This window comes from Xiphophorus hellerii, chromosome 6 (assembly GCF_003331165.1).
Source record: "Xiphophorus hellerii strain 12219 chromosome 6, Xiphophorus_hellerii-4.1, whole genome shotgun sequence".
Classification (NCBI taxonomy): Eukaryota; Metazoa; Chordata; class Actinopteri; order Cyprinodontiformes; family Poeciliidae; genus Xiphophorus; species Xiphophorus hellerii.
In genome coordinates this window covers 9,537,196-9,553,568 of record NC_045677.1, presented here as the reverse complement: position 1 = coordinate 9,553,568, position 16,373 = coordinate 9,537,196, and the positions used below count along the sequence as shown (strand labels likewise).

The following is a 16,373-nucleotide window of genomic DNA, read 5'->3' as shown; positions in this document are numbered from 1 at the left end:
ACGCGCATGCGCATTAATGTTAAAGACGCCAGCTTTTCCCTGTGCAGCGGAGTTGAGATGTTTCGCTGATGCTGTCATGAAGCAACCTGTGTTGTTTGTTAATATATATTTCATTGACAATATTCCTAATTTTTAAGGCGTTTAGGCGATAGGCAATGAAGCTAACACGGAAACTTGTTCTTGCTAAGGCTAAGGCCTCAGACTTGGAAAGCGTGAAGAAACTAAACTGCTGGTAGGAGCTTGAACTGATCGCATCTTTAATTTACACCTTCTTTACATGTTAACACCCGTGTTGGTTAAGATGCACTAGCGCCATGTGTTGAGTCTGTGCTAACATTGTGTTGCTTTGCAGGGGATGCAACCTGACTGACGTGAGTAGGCAAAGTTGTGTGGATACCTCAGTAAATTATGTTGATCTTTACGTAATTAAAAAAAAAAACAATCATCTCCATCGAATTGTATCTCGTTTCAGATTTCCATATTCTCTCAGATGCCCAGCATTGAAGTGTTGACTCTCAGGTTGGTCAAGTTAACTCTTTGCTTTCTTTCTCCACAACCTTCTTGTTAAAGTTATGAACCAGGCCTTTCTGTTAAATCAACCAAAGTCACTTTAAATATCTTAAAACAACACATCATGGTAATTTTTTAAGTTTGTTTTACTGTTTTGTTGTAAATTGTTATTTATTCAAGGTAACATAAGACATAGAGGGACAGATCAGTTCTTTTTGAACACCTCGGTTTTCATTTTCTTTCCATCACATGTCCAGAACCATTTATTATGATCTGCTTACTACAGTGCTTTCTCTCGCTGCAGTGTGAACAACATCTCGTCTCTATCCACTTTGGCTGGCTGTCTGTCTCTGAGTGAACTGTACCTGAGGAGGAACATGATTCCTACACTGTCAGAGCTCTGTCATCTGCGTCCGCTGACGCGTCTCCGAGTTCTGTGGTTGGCCGAGAACCCCTGTTGCGGTACCGATCCGAGTCGGTATCGGCTCACCGTGCTGCGTTGCCTTCCTCGACTCCAGAAGCTCGACAATCAAGGTGATTTTTGTCATGTTCCTGCGCACAGAAACATGAGTAGCTGGGTCACGCACAGTTCTCGCAAAAGTAAAAATAGTCATTGAACTTTTCAACATTTTGTTAGGTTACAACAGAAAACTTCGAGGTTTTTCATTGTAAACAAGATCAAATCAAAGTTTTGTATCGACCTTTCTCTGCAGTTATTGTTTAAAATTTTTTGTATGCTCCTAGCTAGTAGGAGTAAATGTGTAAATTACACACAGTTGGGTGAAACAATTTCTGAAGGCAGTTCAGAAATTGAACTGCCACACTTTTCAGATTTTTGCTTAACCTGCATCTGTAATGTGACAAAATGGAGGTAAAAAAAAAAAAAAGTTTCAAAGGTTGCGAACACTTATGCGGGGCACTTTCCTTGTCTGACCTTTTGTGTGTTCAGTGGTAACCGAGGAAGAGATTGCGCTCGCTCTAATGGAAGGTGACGAGGTCAGCACGCCCACCGGCAACATCCACAACCAGCTTCCCAACAACGGCCTTCCAGATGCAGAGACGGAGAACGATGCACTCAACTACAACATGGAGGAGACCAAGTAGGTTTCTGTGACTTTTCACAACAGTTTACCTTTGCGAATGAAGACGTTTCTGAAATTCTTTTTTCTTCTGTCAGCAAAATCAGAGAAGAGCTGGGAATGAAGCCTCTCTCCAGAGACAAATTCTCCTCTCTTTCCTCTCCATCCACCATGGAGAAACCAACAATAAAAAAGGTAGCATCTGCAAGCATCACCCCACTAGTACCTGTTGACTGAAGCCAGGGTTTCTGTACGTTTCACCAATTCAAATTTAAGACGTTTTAAGACCATTATGAATTAAATTTAAGACTTGTATCACACCAGAAATGTACAAAAGAAACAGCCTTAACCACTGCAGTGCCAAGCTTTTTTGCACAGAATGAAAGTAGTCTAATATGGAAGTGATCTAATAGCAAAGATGAAGGATGTCCACCAAACTGGCAATAAATTTGCACTTACACCAGCTTCCATTTTTTAGCAAGCTAATTATTTTCTCCTTCTCTGTCTCCACTGCAGGAACCAGGCAAATGGTTCCTCCTAATATAGGTGGTTTGCTAGCTAGTAGGAGTATATTAGCAGCTAGTTACCAGTAGCCTCAACCGCTTTGAGTCAGACTCAAACCAAGACTACATAGAATGTGTGAGTCACACCACAACAAATTTTAAGAGTTGTGAGTAACATATTTAAAGCCAACTTGCTTTTTAAAAAGTCCATTTAAGACATTGTAAGGGCTTAATTTTAGATACACAAATTTAAGACTTTTTATGGATGCGTGGACACCCTAAAAGCCCGGGAGATGAAAGAGGACGTACAGCGCAAAATTCACACGTTGCACATTTCTTTTACTTCCATTTGGGTTCCTACTGCTTCTAAAAAAAAACACCTAGCACTAAACAAAAAAACACCCAGCCTGTTTTTGGTAATAAGTCAACGATTTTTGGTGTCTGGAAAACAAGCTATTTTAAAAATCTCTGGATTGTAACTTCTGCTAGAAAAGACAAGTGTTTTGTTGTTGACTTACCGTCCAGAAACTATTTGCATTCTTGTTGGTTGTGAAGGAGGCTCCACTTCTGCTTTCCAAAGATGTACAGTTGTATAATTGCATGTCTGTTTGTAGTCATTTTCATGTTCGAGTGTAAACTTTGAGTTAAGCAGCAGCTTACTTGGATTTAAAGTGACAAGAGGCCCTAAAACAACTCATTATGAAAGCTCAAAATAGGCAGAACTGACCTGACTAAAGTCTTGTTACTTGAGAATAATTTTGTGCAAAAAATGTACGTTTTGTATAACATATAGTCCTATCCTAACCCGATCAGGGATGCTTATTAAGCCACCGTTAAAGTGAGGTACTGTGCTTTTTTTTCCCCAGACCCACATCCTCGATGCGGTCCTGCTTCTGCTGAGGGACCTGGATGAAGAGGAGCTCCACGTGGTGCACACCGCCACGCAGAACCGGCTGCAGACCTACACACTGGATTCAGGAGACGGTCAGAGATCGTCATCTCAGAAAACTGCAGAGATCCAGCACTAACTATATCCACAGCATGCACTCAGAACGATATCCCACTCCCCTCTTTTCCCACATCCAGCACCAATCTCAGGATTCTAAACCCACACACGTCGCCTCCCGGTACCTTCTGCTCGTTTACGTGTACAGTTTCTGATTTCATTTCACTGCCACGTCGCATTTTTGTGGCCCTGGTTTCCCAAATTATTAAGGAATTCTATTGTTCCACTGCATGACTACACGCCTCGCAAGAACATAAGAATGTATTTTTTGTTTAATGCGCATATCTATTTTGAAATTAAAAATAATGCTCAGCAATAAATCAAGTCACGGTGGCTTTTATTGATTCAGATTAACACTGAAAAAAATTTGCACATCTAACCATAATGTGAATGTCACAGTGCAATGGTGCATTCAGAGCTAACGCTACAACTATTAAACTAGTGCCATTTATCAGAATGAGTTCATGTCAACTGCAGGAAAATTGCAGATCATGATTTGGAAGTCTTGTCCTTTCAGTCATCATCCTCATTTTCTAAGAAATCAGTCAGCGTGTTCGTTTCCACAGCAACGATCAGGTATTCTACTCCATCTCCGCCCTGGTGGAAAGCAAACAAAGAATACATTAAAGACGGAATACAAAACAGAGTTTTTCCAAGGAGTAAAGTTGGGGAAAGTAACCTTGCGTGTCCGGATCAGCTTGTGGTCTCTGAACTCTGTCAGCTGAGTCCTCAACGTGAGGTCAGAGTTCACCAGGAAGGCCTCTCGACAGCACTGGTAGAAGTCTTGGAATGACAAGCCTGCATTTGGCATAATGAAATGTTTAAATCATCAAAATATGAGGTGAAAATTACACCCCCCCAAAAAAATAACTGCTCACAAGTTTGAGCTTTTGAACCAGAGTGCGTACCCGAGTAGGAAGGATTGTCTTTGTTTTCCAGCTGGAATTTCGCCAACAGCTTGAAGATTCCTCTGCAAAAAGAGAAGGAACGAGTGGATGAACTCTAATAAAAGTATTGATTAAAAAAAATATATATATATATATATTCTCCTCCCATAACTTAAAGTTTTTCACAACAAAATGGAACAAAACTAAAACCTCAAACCTTATGTATTAAAACATAAACAAGAAAAACTTGAAGTTTCACCCCAACCTCTCAACTAACCTTTGCAATTAATTTACACCCTAAGTTGGGAATTCACTACATGACTTTAGTCTTAATTCATTAATTAATTTTTCTCTAGTAACATTATCAATGTTACTGTCCTTTAGTTGGGATTTCCATCATATATGATAAGTCAATTCCTTTTACGTATTGTTTATGTTTATGTATTGTTTTACATAAACAATAAAAGCTCCCAAATTTGATAGAATTTATGACCTTGATGTTTTATCAAAAGTTAAAAAAGAAGTTGTAAAATCAACGACTTGTTGCCATGGTTACACACAATGGCACACAATTTCAGACAAGAACTGTCCAAAAGCAATAAAGTATGAGCAAAACTCTTTTTAGCTTCACAGCATCTAAAACCAGAGTGAACAATTGTCCAAACATCCAATGCCTCAACCAAAAAATAAATAAAAGGATGAGTAGTTTCTATAGTTTTTCTACTTTCTCAGGAGTTTTTAATCAAATATTGTCTTTTTCTATATTTGCGGCTGTAAGCATGGTGGCAAACTTTACTGAATAAGAAGAAATCTGAAGCAAACCCAAACTTGAATTTGGAACAACAGGTCAAATGCACATTTAGGGGCACAAAACTGAGTTGAACCTCACATTCTTGCTGATAAATTCCCCGTTCACTACTTCACAGGAAACACTCAATAAATAAGTAACTTATCAGGTCTTTAAAACAGTTTACCTCGCGTTGGGCGTCAAGCTACGCAGCACGTGTGTGAGGGAGGACAGAGCCAGCGCGCCCGTCTGCTGCACCAGGAGAGAGTTCTCATATGACGTCTCCTCGGTGTAGTGCTGGAACGTCACACACTCCCACCACAGCCAGTTAAACTGGCTCTGCTTGAACTGGTCCCACACTGGAAACATTACAGGAACCACTTAGCCACAAGAAAACCCCATTTATCAATGCTACTAGCTAAACTCCTCCTAAGAGCCACCTAATGGAGCGTTGATGTGGTCTATAGAGGCGACTAAGTGCAGGTTTGGCAGCGCCGCCAGCTGCCCCAGTGCACTCTGGGTCTTCTCTCCGCGCAGCATCGGCCCGTCAATGTTGTGGATCAGCAGGTAAATGTGGAGATCCGGGCCTGTGGTGACATGGGAGGAAATGTGAGTTGAGTCCGACTTGAGAGGAAAGCACTTTAACAAGCACGCTTACTGTCTTTGAGTGTCTGAGCGATGAAGTGGATCTGATCTGAGGGCGTACAGAAAGTTCCCTGGTGCTCCAGAACCTCACAGGTCAAAGCGTTTAATATCTAAAAGAGATCATGTTGCAATTAAACTTTTAAACAAGTCATAAGGTGTTTTCTTTCTCTTTCCAATACGGACCGATTTGAGAGTGATGGAGGGGAAGAAGCCGTTGACGACAAGGTGGATCTCCTGAGACAGATGAGACACCCGGAAGTCTTCCAACAAAGTCTTTTTGCTTCCCAAACCGTAAACCAGCACACTGAACCCCAACCTGCACACAGAATAAGGTATGAAGGTTCAACACAAAAGTTGTTCTTAAAGTTTTAAAAACAATATATATAAAACAAGATCAACAATAACAGTAAATAAAATAAAAAAGTGATAACCCTCAGACCTTGAGGAAAAAAGTCAGAAATGAGAGCCACACTTACTGTAACTGGAACATCCATTTGGTAAAGTGCTGTCTGTGTTTGTTGTGCAGCTCCTGGATCTCCTTTGAGTAACAGGACGGTTTACCTTCTAAAAGACGAGCCAAAGTCTCCTGGAGAAAAATACAAACAGAAAATCAGTTTGCACGTTAGCCAGAACAAACCTTTTTTAGGTTTTAAAACCCTGAATGTGATCAACCTACCCTGTCTAGTTTAGGGGTGTGCAGGCGCTCGAGGGTCCGGTCTGACGTCAGAACTTTGGAGCTGCCGTGAGCCTCAAAGTACTCCTCGGTCATGGCGGGCTGGTTAACGGGTTCGGGTGTGTTCTTGCTCTTCTTGGCAGGAGTCTTATAGAGAGCTGCAGATGAACCTTTCCTAGGAGTTCTGTGGTTTTTCTGGATCTCTTTTTCCTCTTTATTTATTTTCTGTTTCTCCTTTAGAATATCCTCTTCCTCGTCCTCCTCTCCATCCTCCTCAGAGTCAGACGGCGAGAGCTCGCTGTCGCTGTCCGACTGAAGGCTCGGCGCTGAAAACATCCAAATGGTGGCACATTTACATATTATGCTTGCAAAAATAATTCACAGCCTTTTACTTTTTCACGGTTTCGTCAAATTGCAAACTTAAATGTATTTTATTGGGATTTGATGAGACGGAACAACACAACACAGAGTACAAGTGGGAAGTTGAAGAAACATTATGAATGACCTGTGATTAACGTACTTAAGGCCAATTTATGTTTTTAAAAGACGAATTAAATTTTATATACATGAATTTAAGACTTTTTAAGGATGTGTGGTGGTGGTTCAGAAGGGAAAAATAAGCTTTTATTTTCTGTTCAATGTCCCATTTATACCTTACTTAGTGCTGGTTGATCACATGAAATCATCAATGAAACAAATTGAAGTCTGAATTTCACGTGGCAATCATGAAAGATGTCAGTTTTTGTGCGAAAACCTTCGGAAGGCACCATTATATAGTTCAATAAAACATGCTGTGCTTACTTGTTAGTCTCTTTCTGAGCCTGTGTGGCGTTGTGCAGACAAACTGGAGCTTCTTGATCTGCTGTCAGAACCATAAACCAGGGCTGGTTAAGAGACCAGACAAATCTCAAAGCGTATGTTAAATTAAGACTTGAGTTTGGGGCCCTACCCTCTGTGGTGTCCTGGCTTCGCCTTTGCGGTCTAGTCAAAGAGCGAGAGAGAAAAAAAGTATCATCTTAAAATAAACACAGGATCTGGTCGATCAAATGTGATGGGACGATGTACTGGACTCACGTCGGCCCGTCCGCTTGGGGGTGCTGGGTTCCGCCGGATTGAAGCTCACACTTTTCCCCGGAGTCCGAGCGAGCTCGCTTGCTGCATTCACCAATAAGACGTATAACACAAAGCGTCCGTTATGAAGCGTGATAAATCCAGCTCAACAAAAACATTAGAATAAAAATGTAATCACTTTTACTGGAAACCAGCAGATCTCACCAGTGTTGGCCATGCTGTTGCCACGTCTGATTTTCTGGAAGGTAAAAATGGAGGCTCCCGCCACTCTGGAGAGGCCATCCTCATCTTCAGCAGAACCAAAAAACAATAACAGAACTGCATTACGTAAGAATTTCTCTTGTTATTATTAGGGATGCAACTAATTATTATTTTAGTAATCAATTAATCTATGGATTACTCTCGTGAGTAATCGAACAAAAAAAAAAAAAACTAGCACATTCTGCAGATTTTAACTTAAGCCTTTTTCATACAATATCAATACAGACAAATAATTCAATTCCTGATTTAAATTAGAAAATAAACAAGTTGCCTAAGATGCAATAATAACATTTCTTTAGTGAATGCTTGATCATTTGTAGCAAGGAATGCGTCTACAGCTAAAAGAATACTTCTAACATGTGAAAAGCTCAGCCGTTTCAAACTTGACTCATCAATACAGTGCAGAAATTATCTGCTGATTATTTTTGGACAAACTGATTAATAATAGTTAGCAAAAGGTACTAAAAAGATGTTGTACAGTTTCGGCTTAATTACTGCTCTAACTGTGTTGTTCTTTCAGCAAATCACCTTTTCTGGAGTCTGTGTACTCCGGTTCGAATAATCGGTTATTAAATTATTTAAATAATTGATTCATCATGATTAATGACGAATCAATTATCTGATTAATAGTATCAGCCCTAGTAATTATTCCTAAAAGTAATAATTCTGTGCACACAAAGCTAGTTATGCCTCTGTCGTCATCAGACGAGCCAGTTAAGTCTGGATAAAGAAGCCGAGTGCGATACCTTCATTATTCTCTGTGCCCAGAGATCGGATGTAGCCCTGCTGATCGTAGACTCCGATTTCCTCCCGATCCAGTTGCTCATCCTTTAGGTGTCCCTTCCGTCCAGCTGGGCTCTTAAACTTCACCATCCTCTGGACGGCGCCGGCGCTGCTCTGCACACCTTGTTGAGGCACAGCGCACACAGACCAAAGGTCAGAGGCAAAAACTGGTGCAGCCCGTTTGAATTGGTGGCTTTTCAAGGCTCTTTGAACACAGTCCCCCAAGTTCTCAATTGGGTTGAATATGGGTTGTTCCAGAAGCTTTGTTGATTTTGAACCGAGTTCAGAAGCCTGTTTGGGTTCATTTTCCTGACAGATCAACCAAAATTAATTGAATTTTGGAAAATTTTGTATTTGGAAAAATCTGGATTTATCTCCCCCACCAATGCACTCCTTGGGTTTCCGTACTTAAGTGATGTCAACACGCCCAGGGCGGCCATCTTGTTCAACAAGCTCGTTTTGCAGCTTCTATTGATTTGGACTTTGAATTCGGCTCAACTCCACAGTTTTTCTCGCTTTCTTTGATAAGAAAGAAGTTACAAATGACCGAAAATATTTTCAAAAAGTAGCTTTTGTTTCAATAACTTTCTCTGTAAGTTGTACGACAAAGTGTTACGAGAATAAAGCCGTAATGTTAGAAGAATAAAGTACAAATTTTATGAGATTTCTATGAGAAACATAAAAAAAATTAATAGAAGGAATGTTGAGCACCTTGTAAAGTCGTTCTTTGGTAGAAGTTTTACACATAATACTTAATATTTTAAAATGCCCATTTTGAAGAAAGAACACAAACTTAGTTGTTCACGTCAGATCCTGATAAATAAATTCGAGCTTTTTTCTCGTTAAAACAGTTTTTCTCAGTTTTAATATGTTTTCTGTGATAAAATTGAATTTATTTATGATAATATGACTAAAACATTATTGTAGCTTGCCCCTAATATCTCATCATACAACTTAAAGAAGATATGATTGAAATAAAAGCTACTTTTTGAATTTTTTTTTTCTGTAATTTGTTATATCTTTTATAGAAAAGAAAGGGAGAAAATAAAAAAAAGAAGAAGATTGAAATAAAATCCGGTATGAAAAGAAAAAATCTGAGATTTTAATTTTAAGCCATATCGCCCAGCCCAACTGTTGATTTGAGTTCAAGTTATGGAAATTCATCATTTCATTCGCCACCGGTAGCAAAACCACCCCACAGTATAATGCTGCCACCACTAAAACAGTGGTACCAGTTTGATACTTCCTGTCAAATCGTCTTTTTTCTCCTTTTCTAGCTTCATCACGAACATGTGGATCAGGTGGCTGTTTCCATGAGGATAATCATCACAAACACACATGCTAACTGATTTTGGACTGAATGCACAAAATGTACACAAAGTGCACCAGTTGTGCCAAGAAGACTGGTTTAAATATTGGGCAAAAATGATGTCAGAATCAAAGTGCAAGTTGCTGAGGGGCAGATAATTCAACACTTCTGAGCGTATATGTATATTCTTTAGCCTTTTTTTTTTATTAGAGGAACACCACAACATATTCAAAAAGTTTTTTAAGCCGTTCAAGCGTTTGATTAAATATTCCTTATAGTGCCAGAAAACATAGAGCTCCTCACCCTCCTGTTTGTCCACGATGTGCTCCAGAACATCTCCATCCCCGATGAACTTCACTTCCAACACACTCATTGTTTAGGATAAAACCAAACAAAAACACACCAAGAAAGCGTCGGCAGCCACGCAGCTCACCGTTTAAAACAACACGCTCCTATAAACAGCTGTCCTGGATATGTTTAGCCGTTAACGAGGGTTTTCAAGTAAAAAGTCACATTTTCTCTGGCTGCTTGTGTCACGGAGAAATAAAACTCCTAGAGAGAATACGGACAACTAAACGCGACTTACTTGAGTTTGCTAAACAGACGCGAACGGGTTTGAACTAAAGACAAAAAAAACTAAACTGAAAATAAATATTTTTAGCTGTGCTGCGGTGTGACAAGTTCTCGCGCCATCCTGCTGAAGATTTTAAACCACGTGACAAGCGAAAGGTCAGGCAGTAACCAATTAGAACGCTGGTTTCATTGAAAACTACATTTCCCAAGTTGCACTTCAAAGTAAAGCTTGTATATCTATATTTCGCTCCTAGATGTGGTTTCGGTTGATTTTAAAGTATACAGCGTTAGAATACTAATCGATATGGTTTTTATTGCAAGTTAAATATTTAACAATAAACACAATTTATTTGGTCTTTAACGAAAATATGCTCACTAAATGACGAGACACGACAGTTTATTTTTCTTCAAATATCTAGTAATTAGATAATAATTTTTATTTTCTCAAGCAACATCTTAAAAACGCTCAGCTAATTTTAAGATTCTGCTTTAAAAGCGGAATGCTATTTATTTCAAATTAAATTTTAAATAGATTTTACAAATTGAATTTAAAACATGAGATATACAGTATAAACGAGAAAGGTCTTCTTTTTAAATATCACTTATGTCCAAAATTTTAAAGTCTATTGAGTCTTTAAATCTCACAGAATTATGCTTACTTATAACCAAATTAAAAATAATTCTCATCCAATTTTTTGTTTGACAAATTCAGCAAGTCATGCTCGTTTTAAGTGAAATGCAATAAATAAATCGATGTGTTCCTCCAGAGCGTAGAAGAGTCTCCACAATGCTGTATATTATAACATTCTTGCTTTTACAGTGCCATTACAAGAGCTGTAATGGCACTGATGAAATAATCACAGAACAACTTACTTTTACAACTCATTCTGATTTTGATTTATTAGAAATCAGACAGTCTTCAACCCCACATTTCCACTGCTCTTTTAGAGGCAGCATGTAGTGAACAGGGCTTCCACTGCTGCTCACTATGTTAGCTCACAAGTTTTATTTGTGCAATCTATCCACGTAATAAGGAATGATGCAATATTCCCTCTCTTCTAATTGTAGTTTTCTTTACGTTGATTAATCTCCGGCTTCTTCGACTGCAAGTCTGGACAGATGTTCACCACCCTCGGGTGGGTGTCCACTTTCCCATCAGGCGACCCTCAGAGTGCACATGGTACACGGGGTGCATCGCGGCTGCTGCGCACGACTGCAAAGAGAGAAGAAGACAATTAAACAGGAAGATAGTGCAAAGTGAAAACTGTTTTGTGGCTTAAATTTATTTTAAAAAATGTATTTATTAAAAGGGGAAATGCATACTGATTAACATAATAATGTAAGTATGCTTGAATAAGTCCCCAGCAAAACAACTAATAAGAAAAACAATGCAATGATCAAGCATTCTAGAGCAAAAACAACTAATTGACAATACAAATCAAAGTGAAAAAAAAAAATCAATAACCAAAATAAACATAAAAATGGACCTGAATAAAAATAAGCACTAATCATAAAATTTATTATTTTGATTCTTCAACTTGTACAATAAAACAACATTTTATGTAAATGGTTTTAAAAATATTACAAAATCTCTGTTTTTCAAGGGTCAAACAAGTTTTGTGGTCCTATATAAGAAGGCAAACATTGCTATTTTTTTTAACGCATCTTTGCTAAATGCTAAGTGCAGTGGTGGTTTTTGATATGGGCTAAATGGGCAGTTGCCCGGGGCGGCATCGGAAAGGGGCGCGGCACCAAATAACTAGAAAATAAAATATATTTTATCTGTCAGTTGCCCTCTGATCAAGTTTGCTACTTCTTGTATGCATGTGTAGTGGAGTAAATGTTCCTTAGTTGCTGTTGAGTGCTGGGAGACTACATAATACATAATACATAATACCTGCTTTCTGCTACAAAAAAGAACAACCAAAGAAATAAAAAACAGATAATTGCTTGCGTTTAAGTTAGTCGGAGTGCTGCAGAAGGAGAAGCTAAAGTGTGTAGAACCTTTGAGGAAGTTTTACTTTACAGACACAAGAAACCATTTTGATTATCAGTAACAACGGAGTAACAACACTAACATGATAGGGGATCAATGTGAGCAGAGAGCCTATGGGGTATTTGCTGTAGTCCAGTGGACCTGAGATGGGCTCCACTCTCCCATGCTCTTGAGTCATAGACAACAACCTAAAAGAAAAAAAAAATTAATTAGTTAACCTGTCACACTTTGGTTTAGTTTGGAGACCAGAAAGAAAGTGGAAACAGGTTTTACTTGAGGTCTGGATGGCCTTCGATCATAGCATATCCAGAGGGAAGCTTTCCAGCTCCGTCCAAACTGAGAGGAACAATGTCAGAAGGTTACCGGACATGTTTCCACCAGAAAAGGGATCTAGTTTGCAGTTTCAAATGAAAGCAGCACAGAATAGGATCTCGTAAAGCCACCTGATTCCCGTCCATCCACAGTCGATCAGGAGCTGGTTTCTTTGGGGACAGTGTCCTACAACCCTCGTCAAAACCCTCACAGCCACGTCTTCCAGAGCGCACGAGCCAATCAGAGACTGCTGGACGTCTAAAAGCCAACAAAAACAACTTATCCTCCATGATTTTTGTTTGTTTGTTTTTCCAGCCACCATGCACCGACATGAACGTAACCCACCGTAGAAGACGTAGTTTCCAGGATGCACCTCGCTCAGTTTTCCCATGTCTGGGACGGGGTGACTGCAGGAGGGGGTGGAGCCGATGCTGGACTTGCAGCTGATGCCAACAGCCTTCAATCTGCCAGGTGAAGAAAAAAAGAAAGAAAAGAAAAATAATATTTAGTCAAAGTAGCTTTCATTATAAATACATTTAATAACAAATTGCTGCTGTAAGCGCAGCAATTTGGTGGTGGTAAGTTTTGAAAGAAAATTCAAACAGCAAAAACATACAAAGTAAAGGGAGTTTCCAGCTCTAATGTCTTAGTACACTTGGAATAAAACAAAACTAGTTTCAAACTACTTTTCAGCAATATATTGAAGCTTGACTGAAGGTAATAACTGCTTAATAATGATTTTTAAAAAGTACGAGTTGCACAGGGTGATTATTTTGCTGGTAGCAAGATGTTTTTCCTATAAGTCAAATATTCTGCCAGTGGAACTAGCAATCTTTTATCAATATTCAATATTTTCTTTTTTTCTAACATTCAGCCTCACACAAACACATTCACACACACCCCGGTCACTCTGGGGATTCAAGTCTTCCTAAATTCAAATCAGTCTTAACCTCCGTTTTAAACTCTTGCCTTACTTTTCCATGAACTGCAGCGTAAAGCTGGTGGTTTCCTGGGCGACGGCCTGTATTTGCTCCACCCCTTCGCAGTTGTACGTGTTCCCACAGTGGGCATACACCCCAGTTAGCTCCACGCCGTCCGCCTCAGCGATGGCCCGGGCCAGTTGGAGCGCCTCGGGCTCCGAGTGCAGGACGCCAGCTGCAGCAAAGAGCAAACTCACAGCCGCCGAACGATCAGGAGCGTTGGGGTTGTTGTTTCACTGAGCAATCACTAAATTTTATCAGGTATTTTTGGTCTAGTTTATAGTGCAAATATCTTAAATAAAACAAAAGTCACTATTCAGCAAGATATAGGAGATTGTTTTACATAAATAACTCCTTAATATTGACTAAAAACAAGTGCTAGTTCCACCGGAAGATTATGACACGTCTAACGAGGCATTTTTCTCATGTTATAAGTGAAATAATCTCCCATTGGAACTAGTTATTACTATCAATATTAAGGAATTATTTACTATGTTTTGCTGAAAAAAAAGTTACTTGTAAGATAGCGTTGTCTTATTTCGAGCGTACAAAGGTATTTGCACTAGAAACCAGAGTAAAAATAGTTCAGAAGATTTTGTGTGTTGGCAGCGTTCCCAGCATGCTTACCTCTCCCGTTGCCACAGTCGAGCTTCAGCCACACGTGCCACCGCCGGCCGCCCTTCAGTGGCCTCTTCCTGAGCCGCTCCAGAGCGTCGGGATGGTCGAGCAGAACTTGGAAAAGGTCCAGTCTCTCTGACAGAGCGGCACAGCGCTCTACCTACCAACACAGATGTTTAGCCAGGTGTTTCTCGGAGAGGCTCTGTATGGCATTGGGTTGCTCATGCAGCAAAGTGTGACTGCAACATAGGGACTTGCAAAAGTGTTTACACCCAAACCTGTCGCAATAAGCAATAAATCAGTTAGTCGCATAATAAATTGAAACAAGCTCGATCATTTCCATTTGCGTGGTTGTTTGTTTCTCTTGTGTCTCTCTCTCTTTTTCTACCAAAGACTAGATGACAAAAGTCTTCAGTCAGGTGCATTGGTCTCAACCAGCCTCCTTTTTTTTGAAGGACAGTTTTGTTTACAGTGACCTCATAATTAATTTTATTTGAAGTTTTTGGTGTTTTATTTCTTTATTTTGGACATTTAAAGTGTTTTTCCATTTCCAGAGTTAAATATGTGTTAGAAACTGAAGTTTACTGATCCACTGACAGCATGTACTTGGCATTATTAAGCTTTATGTTACTTGGAAATGGTCTCAAGACAACAATATTATTACCTTTTATCGCAATAACTTGTAGGACAATTTATCGTCCGGCAAAATTTGTTATCGTGACAAAACAGCGTTTCCCATTTTGTCACTTTACAAGCACAAATTGTAACGTGTTTCATTGAAATTATATGTGACAGATCAACAGTCAATAGTGTCTAAATGGGAAGAAGACGGAAAATTATGAATGATTTATTTTTAAAAACTTCAACTTCAAACCAGAGTTATTTAGCCCTCTCAACTGAACAAGAATAATTTGAAAGATATTTTTTGTCACAAAATCTGACTTTTTAGAAGGGATATGTGCAAATTAGCATTTTTTATGCCAAGCATAAAGTTGCAATTTGGGCATATATTGGTATTATGGCTGTAAAATTACCAGGAAATGAAAGTCTGAGAGTTCGGGTCCCTTTTTCGAAGTAGATAAACTTGACTTTTCAACATCTGGTTAATGATTTTTGCACATAATAAGGAATTCTCAGCCGTTTAAAAGAAGAAAAATCCCCAAACAAATATTTTTTAAGGCATAAATATTCAGATCGCTAATGAAATGATTGATTTGTTGACCCTATAAATGTTCACAGTATTCACAAGTCATTTTTAGAAAGTGACGCTGTGTGTTTAAAACCCACAGAGGGAATAAAATGAAAGGGAGTGTAAATATTGCAATACCGATAATAACAACTACAGTATAATGGCGTGTGGACGCCTCTTTGGAGAGTACCTTGTCAAAGGGAAGAGAGTATGCATAGAGGATGTCGTCAAAGCCATGGTCAGCATAGAAAGTGGCCTCTGCCAGGGTGGAAACCACAATGCACCTCCGGGATCCACCTGTCATGATGTCAGCACACTCACTGCAGAAAGGCGCACACACACACACACACACACCCACACACACACGCCCACACACCCACACACACACACACACACACACACACACACACACACACACACACACACACACACCTATTATAGCATCCCTGATGGAAACGTCGGCTTCATCAGTGTCAGGGAGCGCGCTGCCATACAGGGTTTTGTGGGTCTTCATGTGCGGTCGGAGTTGGACTCCCAGCTGGTGGCAGCGCTCCATCATCCTCTGCGAGTTTCTCTTCACTTTGTCCACATCCACCACCAAAGCGGGGCTGCACAGGGCCGAAAGGGGCTCCCCCTCCATACTGGGAGAACTGGAGACTTTGCATGCAATTTAATTATTACGCATGGCTGCTTCAAGTAACGTCGAAGAGGTGTCTTTGTTTAGGTACAAAATAAATGAATTATGTATTTCATGAAGAAATATGCTCACATGCGACTTTTAAGATTTTTCTTTTTGTTCTCATTTTCCTGCCTTTGATTGTGTAATATAGAACTTTGCTCCCAGGAAACTAATTTCTGTTTTCATGATTTTCAGAAGTTTTTATTAGTCTGCCAGTGGGCATTAGGCAACTCTACACTTGAACAAAATGCATCTGACCACGCAAACAAAGGCGGACCAATAACTGTGCAGAAAACAAAAGATTTACCTTTCAGAAGCAGAGATCTCTTTACACCGCTGTGTCACGAAAGTGTACTTGGCTACGGCGTCCTTTAGGGGCCAAAATGCGCTAATTTGACTCTTAAACATTTGTAGTTCATTCATTTTGGGTTCATGTGTCCATACACCTATAGGTTACTTCAATTATTGAATAAAATAAAAAAATAATTACGACCGCATGTTTTGAATAGTAA

General features: G+C 39.5%; 3 protein-coding genes across 5 annotated transcripts; 1 reads left to right on the top strand and 2 right to left on the bottom strand.

The window, feature by feature from the left end:
• Positions 1 to 6: 6 nt before the first annotated feature.
• Positions 7 to 3,418, top strand: cfap410 (cilia and flagella associated protein 410). The gene is made up of 7 exons (XM_032565208.1): positions 7 to 232; positions 353 to 371; positions 473 to 519; positions 815 to 1,044; positions 1,460 to 1,610; positions 1,688 to 1,784; positions 2,959 to 3,418. Exons 1-7 carry the CDS (start codon positions 156 to 158, stop codon positions 3,118 to 3,120), a joined length of 783 nt encoding a protein of 260 aa, XP_032421099.1. The 5' UTR covers positions 7 to 155; the 3' UTR covers positions 3,121 to 3,418.
• On the bottom strand, positions 3,419 to 10,229 carry orc2 (origin recognition complex, subunit 2). Of its 2 annotated transcripts, none has more exons than XM_032565206.1 (15): positions 9,818 to 10,229; positions 8,169 to 8,327; positions 7,366 to 7,449; positions 7,165 to 7,245; positions 7,040 to 7,071; positions 6,892 to 6,952; positions 6,094 to 6,416; positions 5,894 to 6,003; positions 5,601 to 5,733; positions 5,431 to 5,527; positions 5,213 to 5,359; positions 4,960 to 5,131; positions 4,007 to 4,068; positions 3,778 to 3,896; positions 3,419 to 3,695 (listed from the first exon to the last, which is right to left on the bottom strand). In XM_032565206.1, exons 1-15 carry the CDS (start codon positions 9,885 to 9,887, stop codon positions 3,612 to 3,614), a joined length of 1,734 nt encoding a protein of 577 aa, XP_032421097.1. In that variant the 5' UTR covers positions 9,888 to 10,229; the 3' UTR covers positions 3,419 to 3,611. The 2 variants fall into 2 exon arrangements, with proteins under 2 accessions (XP_032421097.1, XP_032421098.1); XM_032565207.1 differs by having other exon boundaries at positions 6,892 to 6,949.
• A 727-nt stretch (positions 10,230 to 10,956) lies between these two features.
• Positions 10,957 to 16,299, bottom strand: LOC116722357 (D-threo-3-hydroxyaspartate dehydratase). 2 transcript variants are annotated; one of them, XM_032566598.1, is made up of 10 exons: positions 16,169 to 16,299; positions 15,677 to 15,823; positions 15,373 to 15,502; positions 14,003 to 14,153; positions 13,370 to 13,550; positions 12,741 to 12,859; positions 12,527 to 12,653; positions 12,357 to 12,419; positions 12,166 to 12,271; positions 10,957 to 11,300 (listed from the first exon to the last, which is right to left on the bottom strand). In XM_032566598.1, the coding sequence occupies exons 1-10, from the start codon at positions 16,282 to 16,284 to the stop codon at positions 11,211 to 11,213; spliced, it is 1,230 nt and encodes a 409-aa protein (XP_032422489.1). In that variant the 5' UTR covers positions 16,285 to 16,299; the 3' UTR covers positions 10,957 to 11,210. The 2 variants fall into 2 exon arrangements, with proteins under 2 accessions (XP_032422489.1, XP_032422490.1); XM_032566599.1 differs by having other exon boundaries at positions 15,677 to 15,839; positions 16,169 to 16,228.
• Positions 16,300 to 16,373: the final 74 nt, after the last annotated feature.

What these genes read in the sequence shown, in the direction of transcription:
- cfap410 (XM_032565208.1), top strand. Translation starts at nt 156, where the DNA reads ATGAAGCTAACACGGAAACTTGTTCTTGCTAAGGCTAAGGCCTCAGAC. An exon ending in ATTGAAGTGTTGACTCTCAG is followed by an intron (nt 520 to 814) that starts GTTGGTCAAGTT and finishes CTCTCGCTGCAG; the next exon opens with TGTGAACAACATCTCGTCTC. An exon ending in TACAACATGGAGGAGACCAA is followed by an intron (nt 1,611 to 1,687) that starts GTAGGTTTCTGT and finishes TTCTTCTGTCAG; the next exon opens with CAAAATCAGAGAAGAGCTGG.
- orc2 (XM_032565206.1), bottom strand. Translation starts at nt 9,887, where the DNA reads ATGAGTGTGTTGGAAGTGAAGTTCATCGGGGATGGAGATGTTCTGGAG. An exon ending in CAACAGCATGGCCAACACTG is followed by an intron (nt 7,246 to 7,365) that starts GTGAGATCTGCT and finishes TGGTGAATGCAG; the next exon opens with CAAGCGAGCTCGCTCGGACT. An exon ending in ACACCCCTAAACTAGACAGG is followed by an intron (nt 6,004 to 6,093) that starts GTAGGTTGATCA and finishes ATTTTTCTCCAG; the next exon opens with GAGACTTTGGCTCGTCTTTT.
- LOC116722357 (XM_032566598.1), bottom strand. Translation starts at nt 16,284, where the DNA reads ATGAATGAACTACAAATGTTTAAGAGTCAAATTAGCGCATTTTGGCCC. An exon ending in ACTCTCTTCCCTTTGACAAG is followed by an intron (nt 14,154 to 15,372) that starts GTACTCTCCAAA and finishes CTGTGTTGGTAG; the next exon opens with GTAGAGCGCTGTGCCGCTCT. An exon ending in GAAGGCCATCCAGACCTCAA is followed by an intron (nt 12,272 to 12,356) that starts GTAAAACCTGTT and finishes TTTTTCTTTTAG; the next exon opens with GTTGTTGTCTATGACTCAAG.